The 20614-nt window shown below is 35.9% G+C and overlaps 1 protein-coding gene across 3 annotated transcripts in view; it reads right to left on the minus strand.

Annotated features, from left to right (window-relative positions):
- Positions 1–1507: 1507 nt before the first annotated feature.
- Positions 1508–20614, minus strand: part of RBM26 (RNA binding motif protein 26) — a 45362-nt gene continuing 26255 nt past the window's right edge. For 2 of the 3 annotated variants that reach the window (XM_039356978.1, XM_039356976.1), the window contains exons 14-24: positions 20234–20305; positions 17769–17897; positions 16947–17021; positions 15532–15699; positions 14449–14553; positions 13344–13553; positions 12501–12587; positions 8861–8974; positions 3513–4627; positions 2638–2726; positions 1508–2413 (exon numbers count right to left, since the gene is read on the minus strand). In XM_039356978.1, the coding sequence (XP_039212912.1) occupies positions 4538–4627; positions 8861–8974; positions 12501–12587; positions 13344–13553; positions 14449–14553; positions 15532–15699; positions 16947–17021; positions 17769–17897; positions 20234–20305 (1050 nt within the window). In that variant the 3' untranslated portion in view covers positions 1508–2413; positions 2638–2726; positions 3513–4537. Of the gene's footprint in view, positions 2414–2637; positions 4628–8860; positions 8975–12500; positions 12588–13343; positions 13554–14448; positions 14554–15531; positions 15700–16946; positions 17022–17768; positions 17898–20233; positions 20306–20614 lie in introns of all 3 variants that reach the window. The other variant, XM_039356977.1, reaches the window with a different exon arrangement.

A 20614-nucleotide genomic window follows, 5' to 3' on the forward strand; every position in this document is an offset into this window, starting at 1 on the left:
ATATCTCTCTCAACATTCATTTTCTTCTTCAAACTATGAAGCATTGCATAGCCCTTATCAGTTGATCAGACTCAGTGCTGTTTTTATTATTGTTGTTGTTGTTGTTAATAATATTACTATTATTCCTCAACCAATAATCATTCGTTCAGCAATAGTTCAAAGTTTTGGTTAATGAGGGTACCAGAGATTCAATTAATGAGGTATGGGAAACATTTCTGAAGTGGATCAAAAAAAAAAAAAAAATCCAATCAGGTTTCACAACTTTTAATAAATTGCTATTTTTAAGGGTGCATATTTGTTTTCATTTGGATGTTAACTTGGCTATCACGAACCTCAGAAGAAAAGGCATTAGAAACATTCTATAAAGCTATTTTATTTCCTGCTCAGTTTTTTTTTTTATGGAATTATTCATTTGTATGGTTATGGCAAAACATCAAACCAAAATTCAGAAATGTATCCAATGCTCTGCTTTGCATCTATTTAAAACAACCAGAGAACAGTCTTTCTAAATAGAGCAAAAGTTATGGGATCAAACAGAGCTAACTGGCCGTATAGAAGGTATCAATGGAGTAGAATATTAGCAAAAAAAACCCGTATAAATAATATTACGACCTTTTGGGAAAGTAACAATTATTAACAAATATTAATGTCAATTGATAATTGACAAGGAATCTTATCGTCTTTCCCTTACTCTTTCATTTCATCCTATTCAGGAACTCCGATTATTTATACTCATATTGGAGAATTCAAGGTTAGGCCTCAATTTTACAATCTATCAATTTACATAGACAACATACCAATTTATCTATTTATACTAATAAACTAGACCTAAATCATACTTATTATAGGCCCATCATAGCAGGTTGCAGAATCAAGCCAATTTTGAATGCTCTTGAAAAAGCCAAGTTAAGTCGTATCCAGTTAACATACACAGTAGGTAGAAGACTATCAAGAAATCCTAGGTCTGTTAGAAAATTAGGGGAAATTAAGAAAAAAATCTGGCTTAAAGCTGCATTAGCACATAAACATCAGAAGCTACAGGTGTTGCTCTTTACCTGTTTCTCTACAGTAGACTTACCTGAAGATTATTGGCTCTGCTTCTACTGCATTTCCTCATTTGTAACTGTGATGCTATAACATTCTATACTCAAACATGGGAAAACTCTAATTTTTTTTTTAAAAAAAATAATGAATGGTTTGAATACCAATACATTTAGAAACTACTTGCTGTGCAAAAAATAGGAGTGGCCATTTTCTTGATTCTCTGTTTGTTCTGCAGTGAAGAGTGCAACCTCTGAAGTAAACAGAAGCTTGTAGAACATAAGAATCAGCATTAATTCCAAGCAATTTATCATGGAAAAAGAAACCCCCATCCTTTCCCCAAAGCAAAAAGTCTTTTTGGGATCAACGTTCCCTCCCAAAACAATTGTAATTATTAATCCAACCCTATATAAATTAATGCTGGCATTATAAATGCCGTGATACTACTCAGCAGTATACAGGATAATTTTTTTTTTAACGAATGCAGTCTCCTATAAGACGGTTATGTGAAATAGTCAGATGCCAACTTATTTTCGCAGAGATCATGCTACACATTTTTCATTGTTTGGATCTAGAACTGCTACAATCTGATTGATCACAGAAGGCTAAACAATGAAAAGAAAGAAAGCTTTGAGTTATGAAATGGGGATTCATCCACTACTCATGCTCTTTGGTTTAGTAGTTCCTAAGAGACCGAACTGAAAGAAAATCATAAAAAATAAAATTTTCTATCCCGTCGTCAAGGATCTTGAAAAATCATGAAATGTCTTTCAGCAAACACCTTTAACCTACTTTGGGATTTAAATCTGATTTTGAGGCATCAGCAATTTGCAATTTCCTGCATGATTTTGAGAATAGTCCTCTAGAAGGATAATGAAGGAAGGAAAAGGGATGAGAAACTTCTATTGGGATCTAAACCAACGATCCACAAAAAGAAATTATGAAATGAACAAATCACCTATGATGCTTGAGCTCTTTTCAAGGCAATGCTGAACATGTGTCATTTGCCCTAGACGTAAATCATCACAATAAATTGTCAAGAAATACTGCTTAGCACCACTGCTCTTTCAAAGTAATCCATTTTCCCCACAAAATATATACAATTATACGTACCTGATTAAAAATGAAGCCTACCTTGATTCAGGTTTCTTTCCAGAAGCAAGGCATTAGATGGCCATCTACTTGTTTAGAAATTTAAAAATATTGTTTGCAGTGTTGAAGCAAATACTTGGTTCAGCACTTCTTAGATAATGCAGCCTAAATTATCCATGGTAATATTGACTACTGATTTTCCCAACATTGCTTAGGGAAGATTCAAATTGTGGGAAATTTTTGCAGTTGAATCTTTCTAGTACTTCTATGCTGAAAGTACCTGAAGAACAAAAAATATCTTATATTGCTGTCTCATTTATTTCAATGTTGTTTGCAATAAAAGGCAACAAATATGGCATCTAAAAGCATTCAGAATTTTAAGAAATAAACAGAGTCATTTCAAGTCCAAGTAGTCATTTATCATGGGTTTTTTTTTCACCTTAGTTATCGGCAATCTATGGATCAGATTCTATTAAAAATCAGTTAAGAGATTCTAGAACCTACTTCTGTTAAGAATGATGTACTGTACTTCAGTCTGCGCTGTAAATCTTGAAATACTGAAGATTACATGGCGTCGTTTTTTTTCCTTTTGCCTAAAAGAAAACAGAAATACATTCTCTTGTAATGCAACAATGTATTCTATGAAATACATGTTTTTGTAATTAGTTATTAATTATGAGCCAACTTTTTTTTAAAGCAGAGGCAGAGGCAATATTCTTAAATCTTAAATTGATGTTCAGACCTGTACTTGTTTAGCTTCAGCAAGGCCACTATATTACAGCACTTTGAAATTCTGATCTCTGGATATACAAAATACTATTCTAGGACAACATTTGATGGCTTGGAATCTAGGTAAAATAATTTAAGGAAATTAATGGAAGTATGTTTTATTCCTTCCAATTGAGTTACTTGTGATCTTTAGAAAAAGTGCTATTGTAAACCAGGAAATGTTCCTGGACTACAGGAAGAGGAAATTGCAACAGAAAAACAGGGTTCTTCAACAAATTTCTATAATCTGTTTTAGGGTCCAATTCAATATTAAATGCTATAATCCCTCCTACTCCTGTATTTTACTCTATATAATTTGGCACCTTCTGAGAAAAAGGTTAAAAAAGGGACAGGAAGTGGCAAGTTTTAAAAAAAGACCAAATAACAAAAAAATCTCAAGTTACTTATCAGGCTCATTATAATATAAAGTACAAATCAAAAAGGCTTAGTAAAGAGCGAAGGAAAGCAACTTCCTGCTTAAACAAATACAACATTTAACAGAATTAGGACACATTTCGCTACTTGGTCTAAACTATACACCGTTTTGATAGAAAACTCTATTTGGATTCTTTGAACTGTTTTCAGTGATTAATAACCAATAAAATACATACCAGTTTTGTAACTCATTTTGTTATGTATCTTTAAGCTCAAGTCTTCACACGAGAAAGTTCTCGATTCCCTGGGCGTTAGAAGATTTGCTTCAATGCAGGAACTCCATCTGACGTTAGGTTGCCAGTTTAGCAGTTTAAAGTGTGTTTCCAAAGATTTTAGCGCACTGTATATGTGTGTGTGTGTGTGTGTGTGTGTGTGTAAACTGAGCATATGGCTTCAATGCCTTGTTTTCGATATTGTTTTATTCATTATAAAGTGAAAAAAATGACAGTGATTCAGCTCTTTTCTTGACAATTGGGGGGTTGGGATTGCCACTTGGAATGGTCTCGTTTTTTTTTTAATCTTTTTAAATTTTTTTCTCCATTATCATGGGCCATGGGTATAATTTCATTATTGCTTTTTTCTTTTTTTCCCAAGACCATTCCATTTCTTTATTTTTTTTTAACATCTTAAGGTGATAAAGAGATATATGCAAAGCAGTCATACACTGTTATCGTTAAAACTCATACGTAAAATACGTTCACAAATCCAACAAAAGGCTAGTACATAGTAAAGCCTAAGCATACTACTATGCAATATTATGAATACATAACTTCAGTTTAGTACTGTTATCTATCATTTCTGAAAACATTCACAAAGATCTTAAATGCAAATGTTCATTCCATACTTGGAATGAAACAAACAAACAAAGAATATTCTATATGTTATAACAACACCTGGTCATTTTGATGTATGACCAATTATTTTAAATTACAAAGAATCCAAATAATTCTGTAATGTTTCCATAGAATAAAAACATTGCATATGTTCCTAATATGATGTCTGTAGCAATCATTTACTGAAATGTAAATGCAACCTGAACATCAATCAATCAATCAAAATACAGGATCAATCAGCTGCTTGTTTCTTATTTGAAATCCATCTCTTTTCATCCAATTGTCTTGTAGTACAAATATTCAAAAGTTCATTAGGAAATGTTAATGCAATGAGGCTAAATCTCTAGCGCTGTCTCTGATCAGTTGAATCATCTTCTCCACGAACGAGATTCATTGTCATCATCATCTTCATCATCGTCTTGAAGCAAAGAGTCATCTACCAAGGATTCTTCCTGAAACTAAAAGAAATATTTAATAAGACTCTGCTGGAAGAAATACATCCATTAGAATCTGAGATCATGCAAATCTGCACCTTGAAAGGATTGGCTAACACAGGATGAAAACCTCTCCCTTTCCCCTCAGCTCAGGAATTCTGGGAGTTGAAGTCCACGAGTCATAAAAGAGCCAAGGTTGCCTACCCCTGGGCTAACACAACAATTTTTTAAAAAAAATCATCATCCATCATTAGTATAGGTTGCCACTGACTTATAATAGTCCATTAAGTCTATTAAGAAGTTACAAGGACACTGAAAAAATGACCATTTTTCACACTTATAACCATTTTCCACTTATGACCGTTGCAGCATCCCCAGGGTCACATGTTGAAAATTCAGACACTTGGCAACTGACTCATATTTATGATGGTTGTAGTGTTCCCCAGGGGTCTTCTGACAAGCAAGGTCAATGGGGAAGTCAGATGCAATTAACAACCGTGTTACTAACAACTACAGTGATTCACTTAACAGCGGTGACAAGAAAGGTTGTAAAATGGGGCAAAACTCATTTAACAACTGTCTCACTTAGCAACACAAAATTTGGACTCAATTGTGCTCACAAGTCAAGGGCTACCTGTATTTACTTCATTCAATATAAAGATACCGAGCTGGAAAAGGATCTTTGAAAACCAAAGAATATTTGGTGGGAGTTCAATTATTTCTGTCATGCCCTTATGCTGGGGTAAGTGGAATAATGAAATGTGAAGAAGAATTCCGTTGCTAGCACTGAATTTACCCAAATGACCAAATTATTTAGGTTTTCGCAGGCAAATGTTTGATATCTAAAATATGATGCAAAATAGAAGGGCACATCAGGCAAAATATATACAAGCATATGTAAAGCTTCAAGACTACTCTACCTACTGCTTTACCTGTAATTTTAGTTAGTAAATCCCAGGTCTTCCCTTGTATATGAATCATGACCTGATGTTTTAAATGACTAGCAAACAACCCAAGGTTTATTTATGGGTTGTTTAGCAAACGGTTAGATATATTTAGATTTCTGTTAAGGAAGCAAAAAGCATAAAACCTGCCTTAAATCCCAGCATTGTCTATAAGCATAGCCAATGGCTGTATTAGTCATCATGTGTCTTTAATTTACTTCAAACTTACGTTAACAATCCTGGCTTGTTCAGAAAACCCAGTTAATATTTATCATAATTCCAACTTAATATGTAAGAAACCATAGTTGGACAAGGGATTAAAACTTCCAATTTCTTCTGTATGGTGCACCAAAGAACGAAACTTGGTTATAGAACTAAATTATATAAATCCAATGAGGTCTCACCTGTGTTTATTTATCTGTAGCATAAAGCAATATAGCATTCCTAAACTACTATTTTTTTTTTCTTTTTAGAATACAGAATAGCAGATTTGGATGGGAACTTGGAAGGTCTTCTACTCCAACCGTCTGCTCAAACAGAAGACCCAATACTATTCCAGACAAATGGAATAGTAAAATCTCTTAAAAACCTCCAGTGATGGAACACCATAACTTCTGGAGCCATTCCACTGGTTAATTATTCTCACTGTTAGGAATTTCTGCTTAGCTCTTTGATGTCTCCTTGATAAGTTTCTATCATGTCACTCTAGTTCTCCTCTTCCTTAGGCTGGTCATACCCAGTTCCTGCAATCGTTCATGTTTTAGCCTCCAGTCCCCTAATCATCTTTGCTCCTCTTCTTTGCACCCTTTTTGCACTCTTTTTTGTATCATGGTGACTATTTGCAAGTGTGGTATATGGAAACATGAATGAGAAATGGGGAAAACAATTCCCCACATTTATATCTTCCTATTCATATTGCTGCATCTCTTTGAACGTCACGCTGCCTAATAATCTCTTTGTTTTATTACTATACATTTGAGATACAAAGATTGATCTATGAAAATAAATTCACACTCTATGGCATGGGTGTCAAGCTCGCCACATCACGTGACATGTCGTGATGTGTAGCAACTTTTTTTGCATTGCTGGAGCTGGGGTGGACGCAGCCTCTGCATGATGCAATCAGTTTGACACCCTTGCTCTATGGAAAAGGCAGAAAAAAACCTAAATTGACTGAGAACTGCATTTTGTATGGTATGTTAATGCACCAAAATTTCCTGTATCAGAAAAAAAATTGAGAAAAAATATTTAAATAAATACATGTCGAGTTTCTGCAATTCATTTGAAATACTCTAGTTTGGAAATAGTTCATTTTAAAGAAAAAAATTACAAAAGTAATTTCCCAGAGATGAAATATGCATCTTTTAGAAGGTGCTTATACACAGGCCAGAGATTAAGACCATAAATAATAAAATAAATGACCTGACAACGGAACAGCAACTCTGATAAAATTTATGGTGAAGTCAGTGTAATTTCTGCACTCATAATTTATCCTACAACTGATATTTCTAGGATCTGACTGTTACATATATTTTAATAGCTCGTATGTATCTTTATTGGCAGTAGGGGTGAATTTTTATCTTTGTAAAAACTTGCAATAAAACTATGCTAAATGCTTGAAGAAACTTTGATTGGAAATTATTATGTGAATTTATTGAAAAGAAAAAAATACTATTTTCACACAACTTGTTAACTAGACTGTAAGGAACCACAATGCAGGTAGTCTTTGACTTAGGACAGTTCATTTAACGACTGTTCAAAGTTACAACGGTACTGAAAAATGTGACTTAGGACCGTTTTTCACAGTTATGACCTTTGCAGCACACCCGTGGTCATGTAATCAAAATTTGGATGCTTGGCAATTGGTTCATACTTATGACCGTTGCAACGTCCGGGGTCATGTGATCACCTTTTGTGACTTTCTCACAAGCAAAATCAATGGGAAATCCAGATTCATTTAGCAACCAGGTTGCTAACTTATCAACTGCAGTGATTCACTTAACAACTGTGGCGAGAAAGATCGTAACATGGGGCAAAACTCACTTAACAAATGTCCCACTTAACAACAGAAATTGTGGTTGTAAGTTGGGGACCCCCTGTATATATACATAGCGTTAAGAATATGCAGGACAGAGGTTTGATTATTAATGTGAAGTCGTTAACGTCAATAAATGCTATGTACACACCACCATGAACAATTCTTGTAGTAAGGTCGTACTACAATTTTAAAAAGTATGTTCACGTTATACAAAGACAAATATCATGCATTTCAGAGACTTCAATTTTGTTCTGTTATCTATCATTTCTGAAAACAAGTGTCTGGAGTTACAATGGCCACCGAGACTGCTTGGGATTGCGGTCTCTAAGTCAGACATGTCAAACACAAGGCCTGGGGGCTGGATGCGGCCCACGACGTGGTTTCATATGGCCCGCGAAGCCATCCTGGAAACAGTGAGGGAATGGCCCCCGCTGCCTTAGCCCCGGCCGCCCGGGAGCCAATGTACAATTTTGTGGTGGCCATCTATGCTGAAACGCATTCAGTCTTAGCTCCACAAGGTCGTCTAGAAACAGCAAGGGACTGGCCCGCCGCATTGGCCCCGCTCCCTTGGCGCACACTGGGGAGGTGTCACCCTTTGTGAGGAATGAAGAAATGCACTATCACCTGGAAGTGGCCAGCAAATGGCCCTCGCCTACTTCACATATCCGGCTTGATGGGCTCCGGGGGAGGGGTTTCAGCAGGCTCTTCCAGTGGACCATGCCTTGGCGCTTGCCCTGGTCCCACCCCCTTCTGCCAGAGACCCTCAGATCTGTCTCACTCCTGCCCAGGCACCCACAGGCACCCTTGATGCGAACGATGTAGAGCTGGCCGTGCCCACCCAGTGGGTCACACCCACCCAGTAGGCCATGCCCACCCTGGCCACACCTACCCAGCCCCCTGAGGACAACCGCAATGCTGATGCGGCCCTCAATGAAACTGAGTTTGACATCCCTGCTCTAAGTGACAAGGTCATGTAACATCGCACCTTATGACAGCATCTCTTAGTGGTGAAAATTCCAGTCCAAATTGTGGTTTTGTATGGCGAGCGCTACCTGTATAACGCCATGTTTTCATCGTTTCCTATATCTATTTGTTATCAAGATAGCATTTCCTTTAAGAGATCCTGCATTCTTAAATGTCAAATGGTGAGCGCCTCTCTTAAATTAATCAGTCGTATGCCTTCCCCAAAAATTTATTATTGAGAAAAGAGGTAGGCTGTCCCAGAACAAACGAAGTGATAAAAGTTCATTCTTCTTTATCTTCTTGTACACTTACTTCTTCTTCATCTGGCTCAGTCTCTTCTGTTTCCACGGCTGACATATTTGTTACTGGCTTGTTCCATGCTAACTTCAGGTCTTGCCCTTTAAATCGAGATCCGTGGATAGCGGCCTAGAGGCAAAAACATTTTTTAAAAAATACACATGCCTGCAGGAACAGCTCACAAATATCCCTATATGCCTAAAAGACTTCATTTAGCACACTACGCAGCAAGGCATTTTAAACAAAGTGAAATATCAAGAGCCCTATGATACCTCACAGGGTGATGTTGTTCCAAGGAAAAATAGTAAAAAAGCCAAGAGAGCAAATGCAGTTCTTTGGCATACTTCTACTTAACTTTGTGATTTCTATTTCTAGCTTTTAATAGAATAAAATAAGCCCGTCTCTGATTACAGAGATTCATCAAATGCAACATAGGCTTAATGTTCCATTAAATAATTTCAGCGTTTATAATCAAGCATATGAAAGTATTTACATTTTTACAACCCTCCCTTATCTTGCAATGCTGTATGTGTTAAAAAAAGAACTTCAAATTAAAGTTCTCAGACTTGCATCGTACAATATTAGACAGCCAACTGTTACTGAATAATTTCCTTATTTGTGTTTTTCTCCAAAATACCGATATTTATTAATATCAATGACTGCAATCCAAAACATGGCATCTTGATAACACAATGGGTTGATAAATAAATAAAAAATAAGCTTCATGAATCTAATTTATCTTGCAGTAAAACATTCTATTTTCGGCAAAAGCCTGGCAACTGAATTGTTAAAAAAAAAAAATAAACCTATGGGATATTCATGCCTTCAACTATCAGATACATTAAGTGCTTGCTTTGGAAATAGTACCTCCAAATTAAAGTAACATGAACTAGCATAAATCAGTGTTAGCATCATTCTGAAATAATAACTGCCATGGTCAAAAAAAGATTTATGGTATAATCTGAAAGTACAGCATAATGTGAAATGTGGAAACAATTACATGTCCAATGACATCTGAACATGAATTGTGTGATATTAAAGTCCCTAGGCATAAATTTTAAATCTGTACATATAAATTTATGATAAATTTTAAAAGATACCACAAACCTATTAAAATGCAACTCGGAAGACTTTTTTGTACATGGTCTTGTCACAACATCACAAAGTGGGATTTTAAAAACTGAGTACATATGACATTTGAGCTTTAAAAAAACATGGTAATCTCTGAAAAAAATTACAGCAACATAAAAATGTAACATTTCATGACTCGGGAATCATCCCAAATGTATGTGATCATAAAATTCAACCTTTTTTTCATTCAAGGCAGTAAAATGTTCGCTATCGTTCCTTCAAAGAAATCGTATGAAGCTGAAACCTATTGAGAAATGAATTTCTATCATCTTGTTTTTCCATAGATTCAAATCCAGAATCATAAGGCTGGAAGGAACCTTGGAAATTTTCCAGTCCAACCTCCCAAGATAGGAGTCCTCATACAATCCGAGACAAATGGTTGCCCAATCTTTTCTTGAAAACCTCCAGTGATGGAACATCCACAACTCCAAGAGACAAGCAGTTCCACTGCTTAATAATTCACAATATCAGGAAATTCCTTATTTCCAGGCTGGATCTCCCTCTGACAAGCTTCTACCCATTGCTTCTTGTCCTACCCTCAGGTGCTATGGAGAATAAGTCAACACCCTTTCCCCTATGACAGCCCTTTTAAGTATTGGAAGAGTAATATCAACTGTCTTCTCAGTCTTTGTTAAGCTAAATATACTTGTTCCTTTAACTGTTCATCATATTACGTGAAGTATTAATACCACTTTACAATGCCTTGGTAAGGCCACACTTGGAATACTGCATCCAGTTTTGGTCACCACGATGTAAAGAAGATGTTGAGACTCTAGAAAGAGTACAGAGAAGAGCAACAAAGATGATTAGGGGACTGGAGGCTAAAACATATAAGGAACGGTTGCTAGAATTGGGTATGTCTAGTTTAACGAAGAGAAGGACAAGGGGGGACATGATAGCAGTATTCCAATATCTCAGGGGCTGCCACAAAGAAGAAGGAGTCAAGCTATTTTCCAAGGCGCCTGAAGGCAGGACAAGAAGCAACAGATGGAAACTAATCAAGGAGAGAAGCAAGAAACTTCCTGACAGTGAGAACAATTAATCAGTGGAACAACCTGCCTCCAGAAGCAGTAAATGCTCCAACACTGGAAGTTTTTAAGAAGAGACTGGACAGCCATTTGTCCGAAATGGTGTAGGGTTTCCTGCTTGAGCAGGGGGTTGGACTAGATGACCTCCAAGGTCCCTTCCAACTTTACTATTATTATTATACAATTTACCCTCTAGACTCCTTACAATTTTCATTGCTCTTCTCTGCACATTTTCTAGGGCCTTAGCACCTTTTTGGTATCATGGAAATGGAGAGAATATTCCAAATGTGGCCTCACTAGTGTGGTATAGTGTGGTACTACAACTTCACTTGATCTTGATAGTATCCCTCTCCTGATACAGCCCAGGGCTGTGTTGGCAGCTGCAGCACACTGCTAACTCATATTTAAGCAATGGTCTACCAATACACCTAGATCTCTCATAGGCAATATTGTTGCACCAGGTGCTGCCTATCTTATACCTATTCATCTGGTTTTTCGGGTCTAGGTGCAAGATTTTACTTTACCTTCAAATTATATTTTCAAAAAATATACTGTACAGTATTCAGTTTATTGACAAGTAGAGGCTGTATATATTGACAAGTAGAATTGTATATATTGTATTTATACATATTATCTTTCATTTTTAATCGTGTCCATAGGATTATATCTGAGGCATAATAAACTTGCACACGTTCAACATTTGAGCAAACTGTGACTTGGCACTAGTAAAAAAATTATTAAATTCATATGAACATATGCTGTGCTTTTATAGCTCCAACTTTAGGGCACAAATCTTTCTAAGTTAAATTTTTCCCCCAAAATATTTTTAATTTTTTGAAGATAAGTAATTAAATACAATTAAAATCAATAACATTTTAATATATTCTAATTTTAGAATATTCACAAATGGTGAAGAATGCAACAAAAATATCTGACATAACTTGACTTAGAACTATTAAGTTTCATATTGAATATTCCTGATTCTTGATTTTCAATTAAAATAAAAAAAAATGAAAGATATTCTTCATAGATGTTGTTTCCCTCTGCCATTGCTCTAGGAAACAGCTAAATGAATGCTAGAAATATATTCAGAAAATATTCTTAGCCAACATTCATTATACCCTCTTTTCTGGTATCACAGATTATGATGCAAACTCTGAGGTTGTTTCCCAGAAATACTGTGTTATTTGATTTATTGTATTTAATTAAATAATTTAAGCTAGAATAATAGAACACATATTGCAAGTACAACTGCCCAAAATGAAGACTTTAATTTTATCCCTCCCTCCAGCGCTTAGTATAAAACACCCATGATAATTGAGATAAAGCAGATATATTTGCAGAACTCTCTTGAAAAGTTATAACTGTCCTAAAACTGAAAAGGATAGGAGTTAATAAGATTTTGGGAGATTGCAATGCTCCAAAGACAGGACATTTGAAAATACTTTACTTTCAAATATAAATATAAGAAAAAAAAGAGGGGGGTATATACTTACTGCTTCTGCTTCTGCTCGTGTCTTGAAAGTAATCACTGCATGGAGAGAAGAATCGTCTATCTGGTAGTCTTCAATTTCACCATATTGCTTTGAAGAGGAAAAAAATTCAATTCTAGGCAACATATTTATTCCCTGCTAACTTTAAGCAGCATTTAGATACAGTTTTAATAGTTTGCACTGGCAATGACTCCCAAATATAAAACTGTAGAACTGTGCTTTAAAAATAGTATTAAAATGGTCTGAAAGGAAACTGAACATCAGAGAAGTTTAAGCATTTTTTTTTAAAAAAAAAAACTGACAAGATAACGTTATCTGATGTTCATTATCTACCTATTTGGGTAATGAAATTTCTGAAAGCAAGCAACCAAGCTCAGAGAGCACCAAAAGCTCAACCCTAAAGTATATATACACTCTTTTATCAGAATAATCAAACAAGCAAGATGCAAGGTCCACTTCTCAGATTTATGACGTCATGATGTATGTATCAAAGCCACAGACTTTCATATCATGGAGTATGAATCTGCTCCAATCCAATCCTTTATTACAAATCAGTAACCCAGATGTTTCCTTATTTTCACCCCTTCCTTCACTGTTGACAACCATGCAAACCTGCCAATTTCTATCCTGTCTTGCACTTTCTCCACACCTGCAGGAAAATACTGCAACAGTTGTCTGATCTAAGGAACATCTGAAGAAGTTCAACCAATTTTTAACTTGGCCTGAGTATTTCATCAGTCACAATGAAAATGTCAGAGAGGTAAGAAGACACCTACCCATCCACCCACACCCAAACCAACCCGCAGACAAAATTAAAAATAGCAGAACAATCAGACAGGTACATACCGCAAAATGAGGGAGGAGATCTTCCCTGTCATTCTCTGTAAAAGCTGAGATTTCAAGGGCCCGAGGACGATGATCCACCACTGCGTGAACAGAAAGACTTCTTCCTCGACCCCGGCTTCGAACTCCCCTCCCTCTTCCACGAGATACACCTCGACCTCGTGTGTGCATCCCTCTCCCACGGCCAGTGGAAAGAATCCCTCGCTTAGCTGCCTGGCGATAATAAAAAAAAGATTCATAGAGACCCAAGTGCGATATATGCTCTATCTGCATTTTCAACTTTAGAACAATGCTCTGCACTGTATAATTTGTAACGATACATGTAGCAGTATCTTCTTTGAACTGTTCTTACAGAAAGATGCCGCAAAGCTGGCTCGTGAAATTAAAGCAATTGAAGTGACTCCGTTTGCTGGGTGACTTTAGGTCACTCATTCTCTCTCGGCTGAACTTTCCAGAGGTTGCTTGATGTGAGAAAAATTAGAGAAGGGAAGGCTAATTATGCCACACTGGAGGAAAAGGAGGATTCAAATCTACGCTTTGTCATTAATAGTTTAGTTCCTCGATGATAACGTTAAGTTTTCTTAAAAGAAAATGAAACTAAAGCAAACATATTCAAAATACCCATGCCCAAATATATATGCCATAGGCTGAGCCAAAATTCAACTGAACGAACTGAAAGGTATGTCTCTATGTATGTGTTAGGTTTTTTTTTAACACTTGCCTGCTGCACAAGTTAATGATTCCCTTTATAAATCACATCAAGCTACATTTAACATTTAACAAAGAACTATTACTGTTAATATATTAGTAGTAAGAAAAAGGGGCGGTGAGTCGTTAAAGGCAAGGGAAATAGGTTAGAGACATTTCAATACTTTTAGTTCTAAACACCAATAGCGCCATCTATGGGTACATTGTAAAAATACCTGCTGTTGATAGTAACTTAGGTTAAAGACAAAATTGCTGAAAGACAAGTGAACAGAAATATCTACATTCAAGACCACCGTTAAAAACAATTTTAAGATGATTTCCGTTTAAAACAATTTTTGCATTATGTGGACAAGAAGTGAAACATCTGCACTGTTAACCATCAGTGGTGAAATATATTTACTTCAAGTTGCAATTCTGTATACTTTCTCCTTAATTCAGTAACTTCTTCTCCAGCCTGCATTTTCTTATATAGGTCCAACTCTGTATCCAGTAGTTCTTTCTGCATCTAAAAAGTTACGAAAGCAATTTAGTTTGCATTTTCTAACTCGTGTAGAAATACCAGATCTACTAGATCTCATGGGGTGTAACAAGGATGCTAGATAGAAAAGGAAGATCCCAACAGAGATTACACACATTAGCAGAACACTAATCATAATTTGCTTTTTAATCAGTTTTACATGAACTACTTTTATTTTTCCAGATTAATTTTCAGCATAAAATCGTAAGTCAGAAACTGGAAAAAATAAAATTAGTTCATTTAAAACTGGTTAAAAAGCAAATTATGGCAATCTTATGATACAAAACTATTCAATAATCTATCAAGTTATAAAGCCCTCGACCAGTATGGGAAAAACTAGTGGACTAAAACCCCATTCAAATATTTGCACTGAAAAAAGGGGGGATATTTTTTCCATTGTTTTTCTGAAGGCAAGAAGAAATTGTAAACAGTCACAAATATATTCATGCAATCATAGATATTAAAAACAAAACTAATTAAATAACAAAAAGAGATAAAAGAGTTCTGAAGAGAATAAAATGGGAGCCAGTTTGGTCTAGAGCAGGAGTAGGCAACCTTGGCTCTTTTATGACTCGTGGACGTCAACTCCCAGAATTCCTGAGCCAGCCATGCTGAGGGAAAGGGAGTAGTTTCCAAGCTGAGCCTTGCCGGCTCAGGAATTCTGGGGGTTGAAGTCCACGAGTCATAAAAGAGCCAAGGTTGCCTCCCCCTGGTCTAGTGATTAAGGCACCAGGATAGAAAGAAAGAGACTGTGAGTTCAAGTCCCGTCTTAGCTGTAAAAACCAGCTGGGTGACTTTGGGACTCTTTCTCTCTCAGTCCAACCCGCCTCACTGAGTTGTTGTTGTGAGGAAAATCAAAGAAGGAAGGTATGTTGGATATGTTCACCACCTTGAGTTATTTGTAAAAATAATAAAGGCTGGATACAAATAACTAAATTTAAAAAAAAATTTAAAAAATCTGTATACCTGTGTCCTTGTTTTCAAGTTTTTTACCGGCGTGCTTGTTGAGGAAACTCCTTTTAATTCATCCTTTAACTTGGTGATACTGTTGGTTAATGTCTCCAGAGTTTTCATGATTTCAGCTTTGTCTTCTAACTTCATATTTTTATTTTTCTCCAGTTTTGAAATCAGCATCTAGTGGAATTATCATTTTAGTAACAGGAATACTTTCCCACACACAAAACATAGAAAGATATTTATTCTAATACCAATGTGCTGTAAGTTTTTCACACTGAAACCCTGTATCCAATTATGTGTTTCAATTTTTAAAAATGTGTAAAATTCACACTGATCAACAATAAAAAGAGAGAGAAAAATCCATTTACTACCAAGATCTATTTTACTGGTTTACTTTCTTAAAAAAAAAATCTGTTTGAAAAATTCATTCACAAGAAACAAAATGAAACAAAAATTCTTCCAAACTTATAAAGCTTATTTTTATTTATTTATTTATTACTGAATATAGGTAGTCCTTGGACAACTGCTTCATCAATGACATTTTGCAGTTACGACAGAGATGAAAAATAACTTTGCAACTAAAGCCCACATTTACAATCCTCGTGATAACTTTCTCTCATGTATTTGTCAATACAATCTCCAATGTTCTCCTGTATCTGACCTATTTTTCTTTTCTTTTTCCTTCACAGATAGGAGAGATTTGCCTAAATAAGCTAGCTCTTCTTGAGTTGCTTTTCTCTTCAGCACAGTGTGTCCCTAAAAAGCGGTAAGTGCAAGTTAACAGACTTGATTCTAGGACGTTGGTTATTAGAATCATCCAGCTGGGCTGCTGCCTGACACTGACAAGACTCTAATCAATTTTATACTGAAGGCTTTTTTGCCTTTTCGGCAGTTGGTGGTTTGTAGCTACTAGCATGCTAGGCAAAGAACTGGCACTAATGCATTACTTTAGATCTGTATTTCCCATTGTATGCCTGCTTACTCTCTTGTAATCCCTTCTTCTCCAATACATGTAAATATAAAGATCACATTTTTTTGCTAATAAACGCAGTGTTGGGGTAAGCATTCCAAAGGGCAGGAGAGTGAGGGGAAAGGGCTATAAGATTCGCCCTTTTATCCTGCTTCCTTGTGTCAAGTTCCAGAAATCTTTCATACTGTTTGGGCTCACTCAGTTGTTTGGGGCTGTATCCTTCTAACGCTGTGAAGCAAAGGAAAGCTGAAGTAAAATAGTAAGCATATGATTTTTCACTTAGTAACTGCTTTGCTTGATGATTGAGTTGCCATCCCAATTACAGTTGCTAAAGAGGGACTGATTCTATTTGTTCTCTATTTTCCCATTTAACTGCTTTTATAATAGATTTTTTTCTACATAAATCTACCCTTTTATCTTAAAGCTTCATATTTGACTATTATCGTTCTATTACCTTTTGTGTTTCAATATGTTTTTCCAGGATCTCTTGTTTTTTCTTCCTCACATCTTGCTGAAGTTTTAATGCCTCCTAAAAATATAAAAATCCCAGTGTCTCAATACTTATAAAAACTAAAATGCTTCCAACTATGTATGTATGTGTGTGAATATCCATGTATATGTGTGTGTGCATATGTATAGGTACACATGCACACACATATAAAGTTAAAATTGTAATTCATTAAAGATTTTTTTAATTTAAAAGAATCTTTATACATGGAAAAAGGCCCAAAGCAGCCTATTATATTTTCACTAAATTAATACACATTATAATTATCTAACAATCGCCATATCCGAAGAAAGCATCTGTGTTAGACATTCTCTTCTGGCCACTGTATGGAATATTTGTTCAACTTATATGCAAAAACACATTCATTTAAAGTTGTCATCGGAGGAATATACACATATAATCACACGAGGAAAAAAACAAACAGAAAGCTGTGTGTGTGTGTGTGTGTGTGTGTGTGTGTGTGTGTGTGTGTGTGTGTAAGGAAAAAATAAACAGCAAGCAACACCAGGATTTTTATTCTATGTGATAACTGAAACCAGTTTGTAAATTATTTGTAGCCATGATTGCATGCTGCCATTAGAAGACCACACAAATACACACATATATATATATAAAGTTTCACATAAATATATTTCAAATAAGCATATATTTATATAAAAGGAAAGTCACAGGAAGAAAATATTCAAGTGCTCCCAATCTCCTAATCATAGTTAAAGATTATGCTCCAATAAGAAAAATGTCCTTTACCCACAATCACATTAAATATACCTGTTTTTTCTTCTGTGCTTCACTGGAATCTATCGGAGCAGTATTAACAACAGGCAAAGTTTTCTGAGCTGCCTTCAAAGCAGCTGGATTATACACTGTTTTTGTCAAGCCGGTAGAAGTAGACAACACCTGTAGTGGAAAAATATTACTTTAGCATCTAATGAAGTAAAAATTCTCAAATAAAACTCATGTTACATAGACTCATTTAAGTGGTTTTTTTTTTTTTTTTTTTTTTTGCAATAAGACAAAAGAGATTGCTACTACCTTCTAGGATATTTGGGATCACTCTACAGTCCAGGAGTTTCTTAATGGTCTTCCATCTTAATACAGACTAGAACTGCCTTCTTAAAATTGATTGATATGATTGATGATTTATCACTATTGCTTGTGTGTACGCAAAGCTTATACACCAGAGACAAATTCCTTGTATGTCCACCCACATTTGGCCAATAAAGAATTCAATTCAATTCAATTCTGCATTCTATATTCTATTCTATTCTATTGCCATGGTCTCAATATACATTGAGAAGTCAAAGGGTGTTTACTATAATTACTATTTTGAATTCAAAAATTGTAAGACTGGGAATTAAAGGCAGTTTAACTGTCTTTAGGATAATTTTAAAACTGTAAAATCAGCAGTTACAGAGTGCTATGGAGTCAAGATAGATATGATCTTCATAGATTCAGAACATCTGCTATCCTCAACATAAAAAAAATGGAAATTTAGAAAAAAGGGGTTGTCTTATTTATTTATCAAATGTACATAGATACACATCTCACCAATTTTCCTTACAGCTCCTTCCGCATTATAATACACAAATAAGAAAGAGCTAATGAATTTTGTACATTAAAAGCTATATTGAAATTATGAATTGTGGCTTGTTAAGGGAGTTAAAAGAAGTTTTCAAAATAATCTGTAAGACTTTCAAGATCCTAAACGCCTGCTTTGATTAGGCTTTGGTTTATTTGTCCTATGCTAATTCTCTCTTACCTGCTTCTTTTTTCCCAAAAGCCTTTTGACATTTTATCCAACTTAAATTATCCTGGATCACTATTTGCATATTGGACTCATCAAGAAAAAAACAATCTAAACTTACGAATAAAAGGCAGCAAGTTTTTAATTTGTCATTTATAACTAACTATACACCCACACTGTTCAGTATCTACAATAGTAGTAACTGTGAGAGGGATCTCACAATAGTAGTAACTGTGAGAGGGATCTCGGTGTCCTAGTGGACAATCACTTAAATATGAGCCAGCAGTGTGCTGCAGCTGCCAAAAAAGCCAACACAGTGCTGGGCTGCATTAACAGAGGGATAGAATCAAGATCACGTGAAGTATTAATACCACTTTACAATGCCTTGGTAAGGCCACACTTGGAATACTGCATCCAGTTTGGTCACCATGATGTAAAAAAGATGTTGAGACTCTAGAAAGAGTACAGAGAAGAGCAACAAAGATGATTAGGGGACTGGAGGCTAAAACATATAAGGAACGGTTGCTGGAATTGGGTATGTCTAGTTTAATGAAGAGAAGGATGAGGGGGGACATGATAGCCGTGTTCCAATATCCCAGGGGCTGCCACAAAGAAGAGGGAATCAAGCTATTCTCCAAGGCACCTGAAGGCAGGACAAGAAGCAACGGATGGAAACTGATCAAGGAGAGAAGCAACTTAGAACTAAGGAGAAACTTCCTGACAGTTAGAACAATTAACCAATGGAACAACCTGCCTCCAGAAACGGTGAATGCTCCAACACTGGAAGTTTTTAAGAAGAGACTGGACATCCATTTGTCCAAAATCGTGTAGGGTTCCTGCCTGAGCAGGGGGTTGGACATCTTCCAACTTATTATCATCATCATCATCATCATTATCTCCCCTATTATCCAATATGCAAATCCCACTGGGTAAAATAAAACTGTACCGAGTAGGAGTATCATCTCAATACTGAAAGTGACATAACCCCAGATGCCAAGCAAAGAGCCGGAACCATTAAAGCAAAATATAGCATAGCCTAGCAGACATCATCCGGGTGCTTTGGGCTAGAACTCCCATAATGTCTTCCTACCAGCAGTGCTGACAGAGGCTTATTAAAATGTTAATCCAATGAGCTGCTCTTGCCAAAAGCTTTAGGAATGTGACAATACACTACAGCAATTGCCTGCCACTAACATTACCACACTAATGTCAAGCAATTTTCTTTGCTCTGCACTAACAAATGCTGCACCAAATCTAGTACTGTTAACCATGCAAATCCATGCCTAAACAGCAACAATTTAGGTTTCACTGACGATGCCTATGTGAAAACAAGCATAGTTAGTAGCATTTCAACTGCCTTCATTTCAAGAGCTGTTATGGTTTTTTAAAAAACTGACAACTATTTTGCAGTTGTAATGTGTGAGCATCCGCTTTGAAGGTGACTCAGGTTAATTAGATAACAGTTTGCTGAGCATTATGGTTTTCTTACCTTTTCTGTAGTTGGAGTTGGTGGTTTAGGCACAAACCCAAGTCTATCCTTTACAGATAGTTTGGTTACATTCTAGGTGAAGAGAAAAAGGATCTATTTAACGTTTGCAATCTGTGTTTTTATATAAATTTTGTCTCACTTCTAAGGTAGCTATCTAAACCCCAACCAATTCTACAAGATAAATAGAAGACCGTAGAAGAGTTTTGCAAAATACAGGTAGTCCTCGACTTACAGAAGTTCATTTAGTGACCATATGAAGTTACAACGGCACTGAAAAAGGTGACTTATGACTGTTTTTCACACTTACGACCGTTTCAGCATCCTTGTGGTCACGTGGTCAAAATTCAGAGGCTTGGCAACTGACTCATGTTTATGACGGTT

Source organism: Crotalus tigris, unplaced genomic scaffold, assembly GCF_016545835.1.
Source record: "Crotalus tigris isolate CLP2741 ecotype Arizona unplaced genomic scaffold, ASM1654583v1 scf7180000018856.1329670, whole genome shotgun sequence".
NCBI classification, from domain to species: Eukaryota; Metazoa; Chordata; class Lepidosauria; order Squamata; family Viperidae; genus Crotalus; species Crotalus tigris.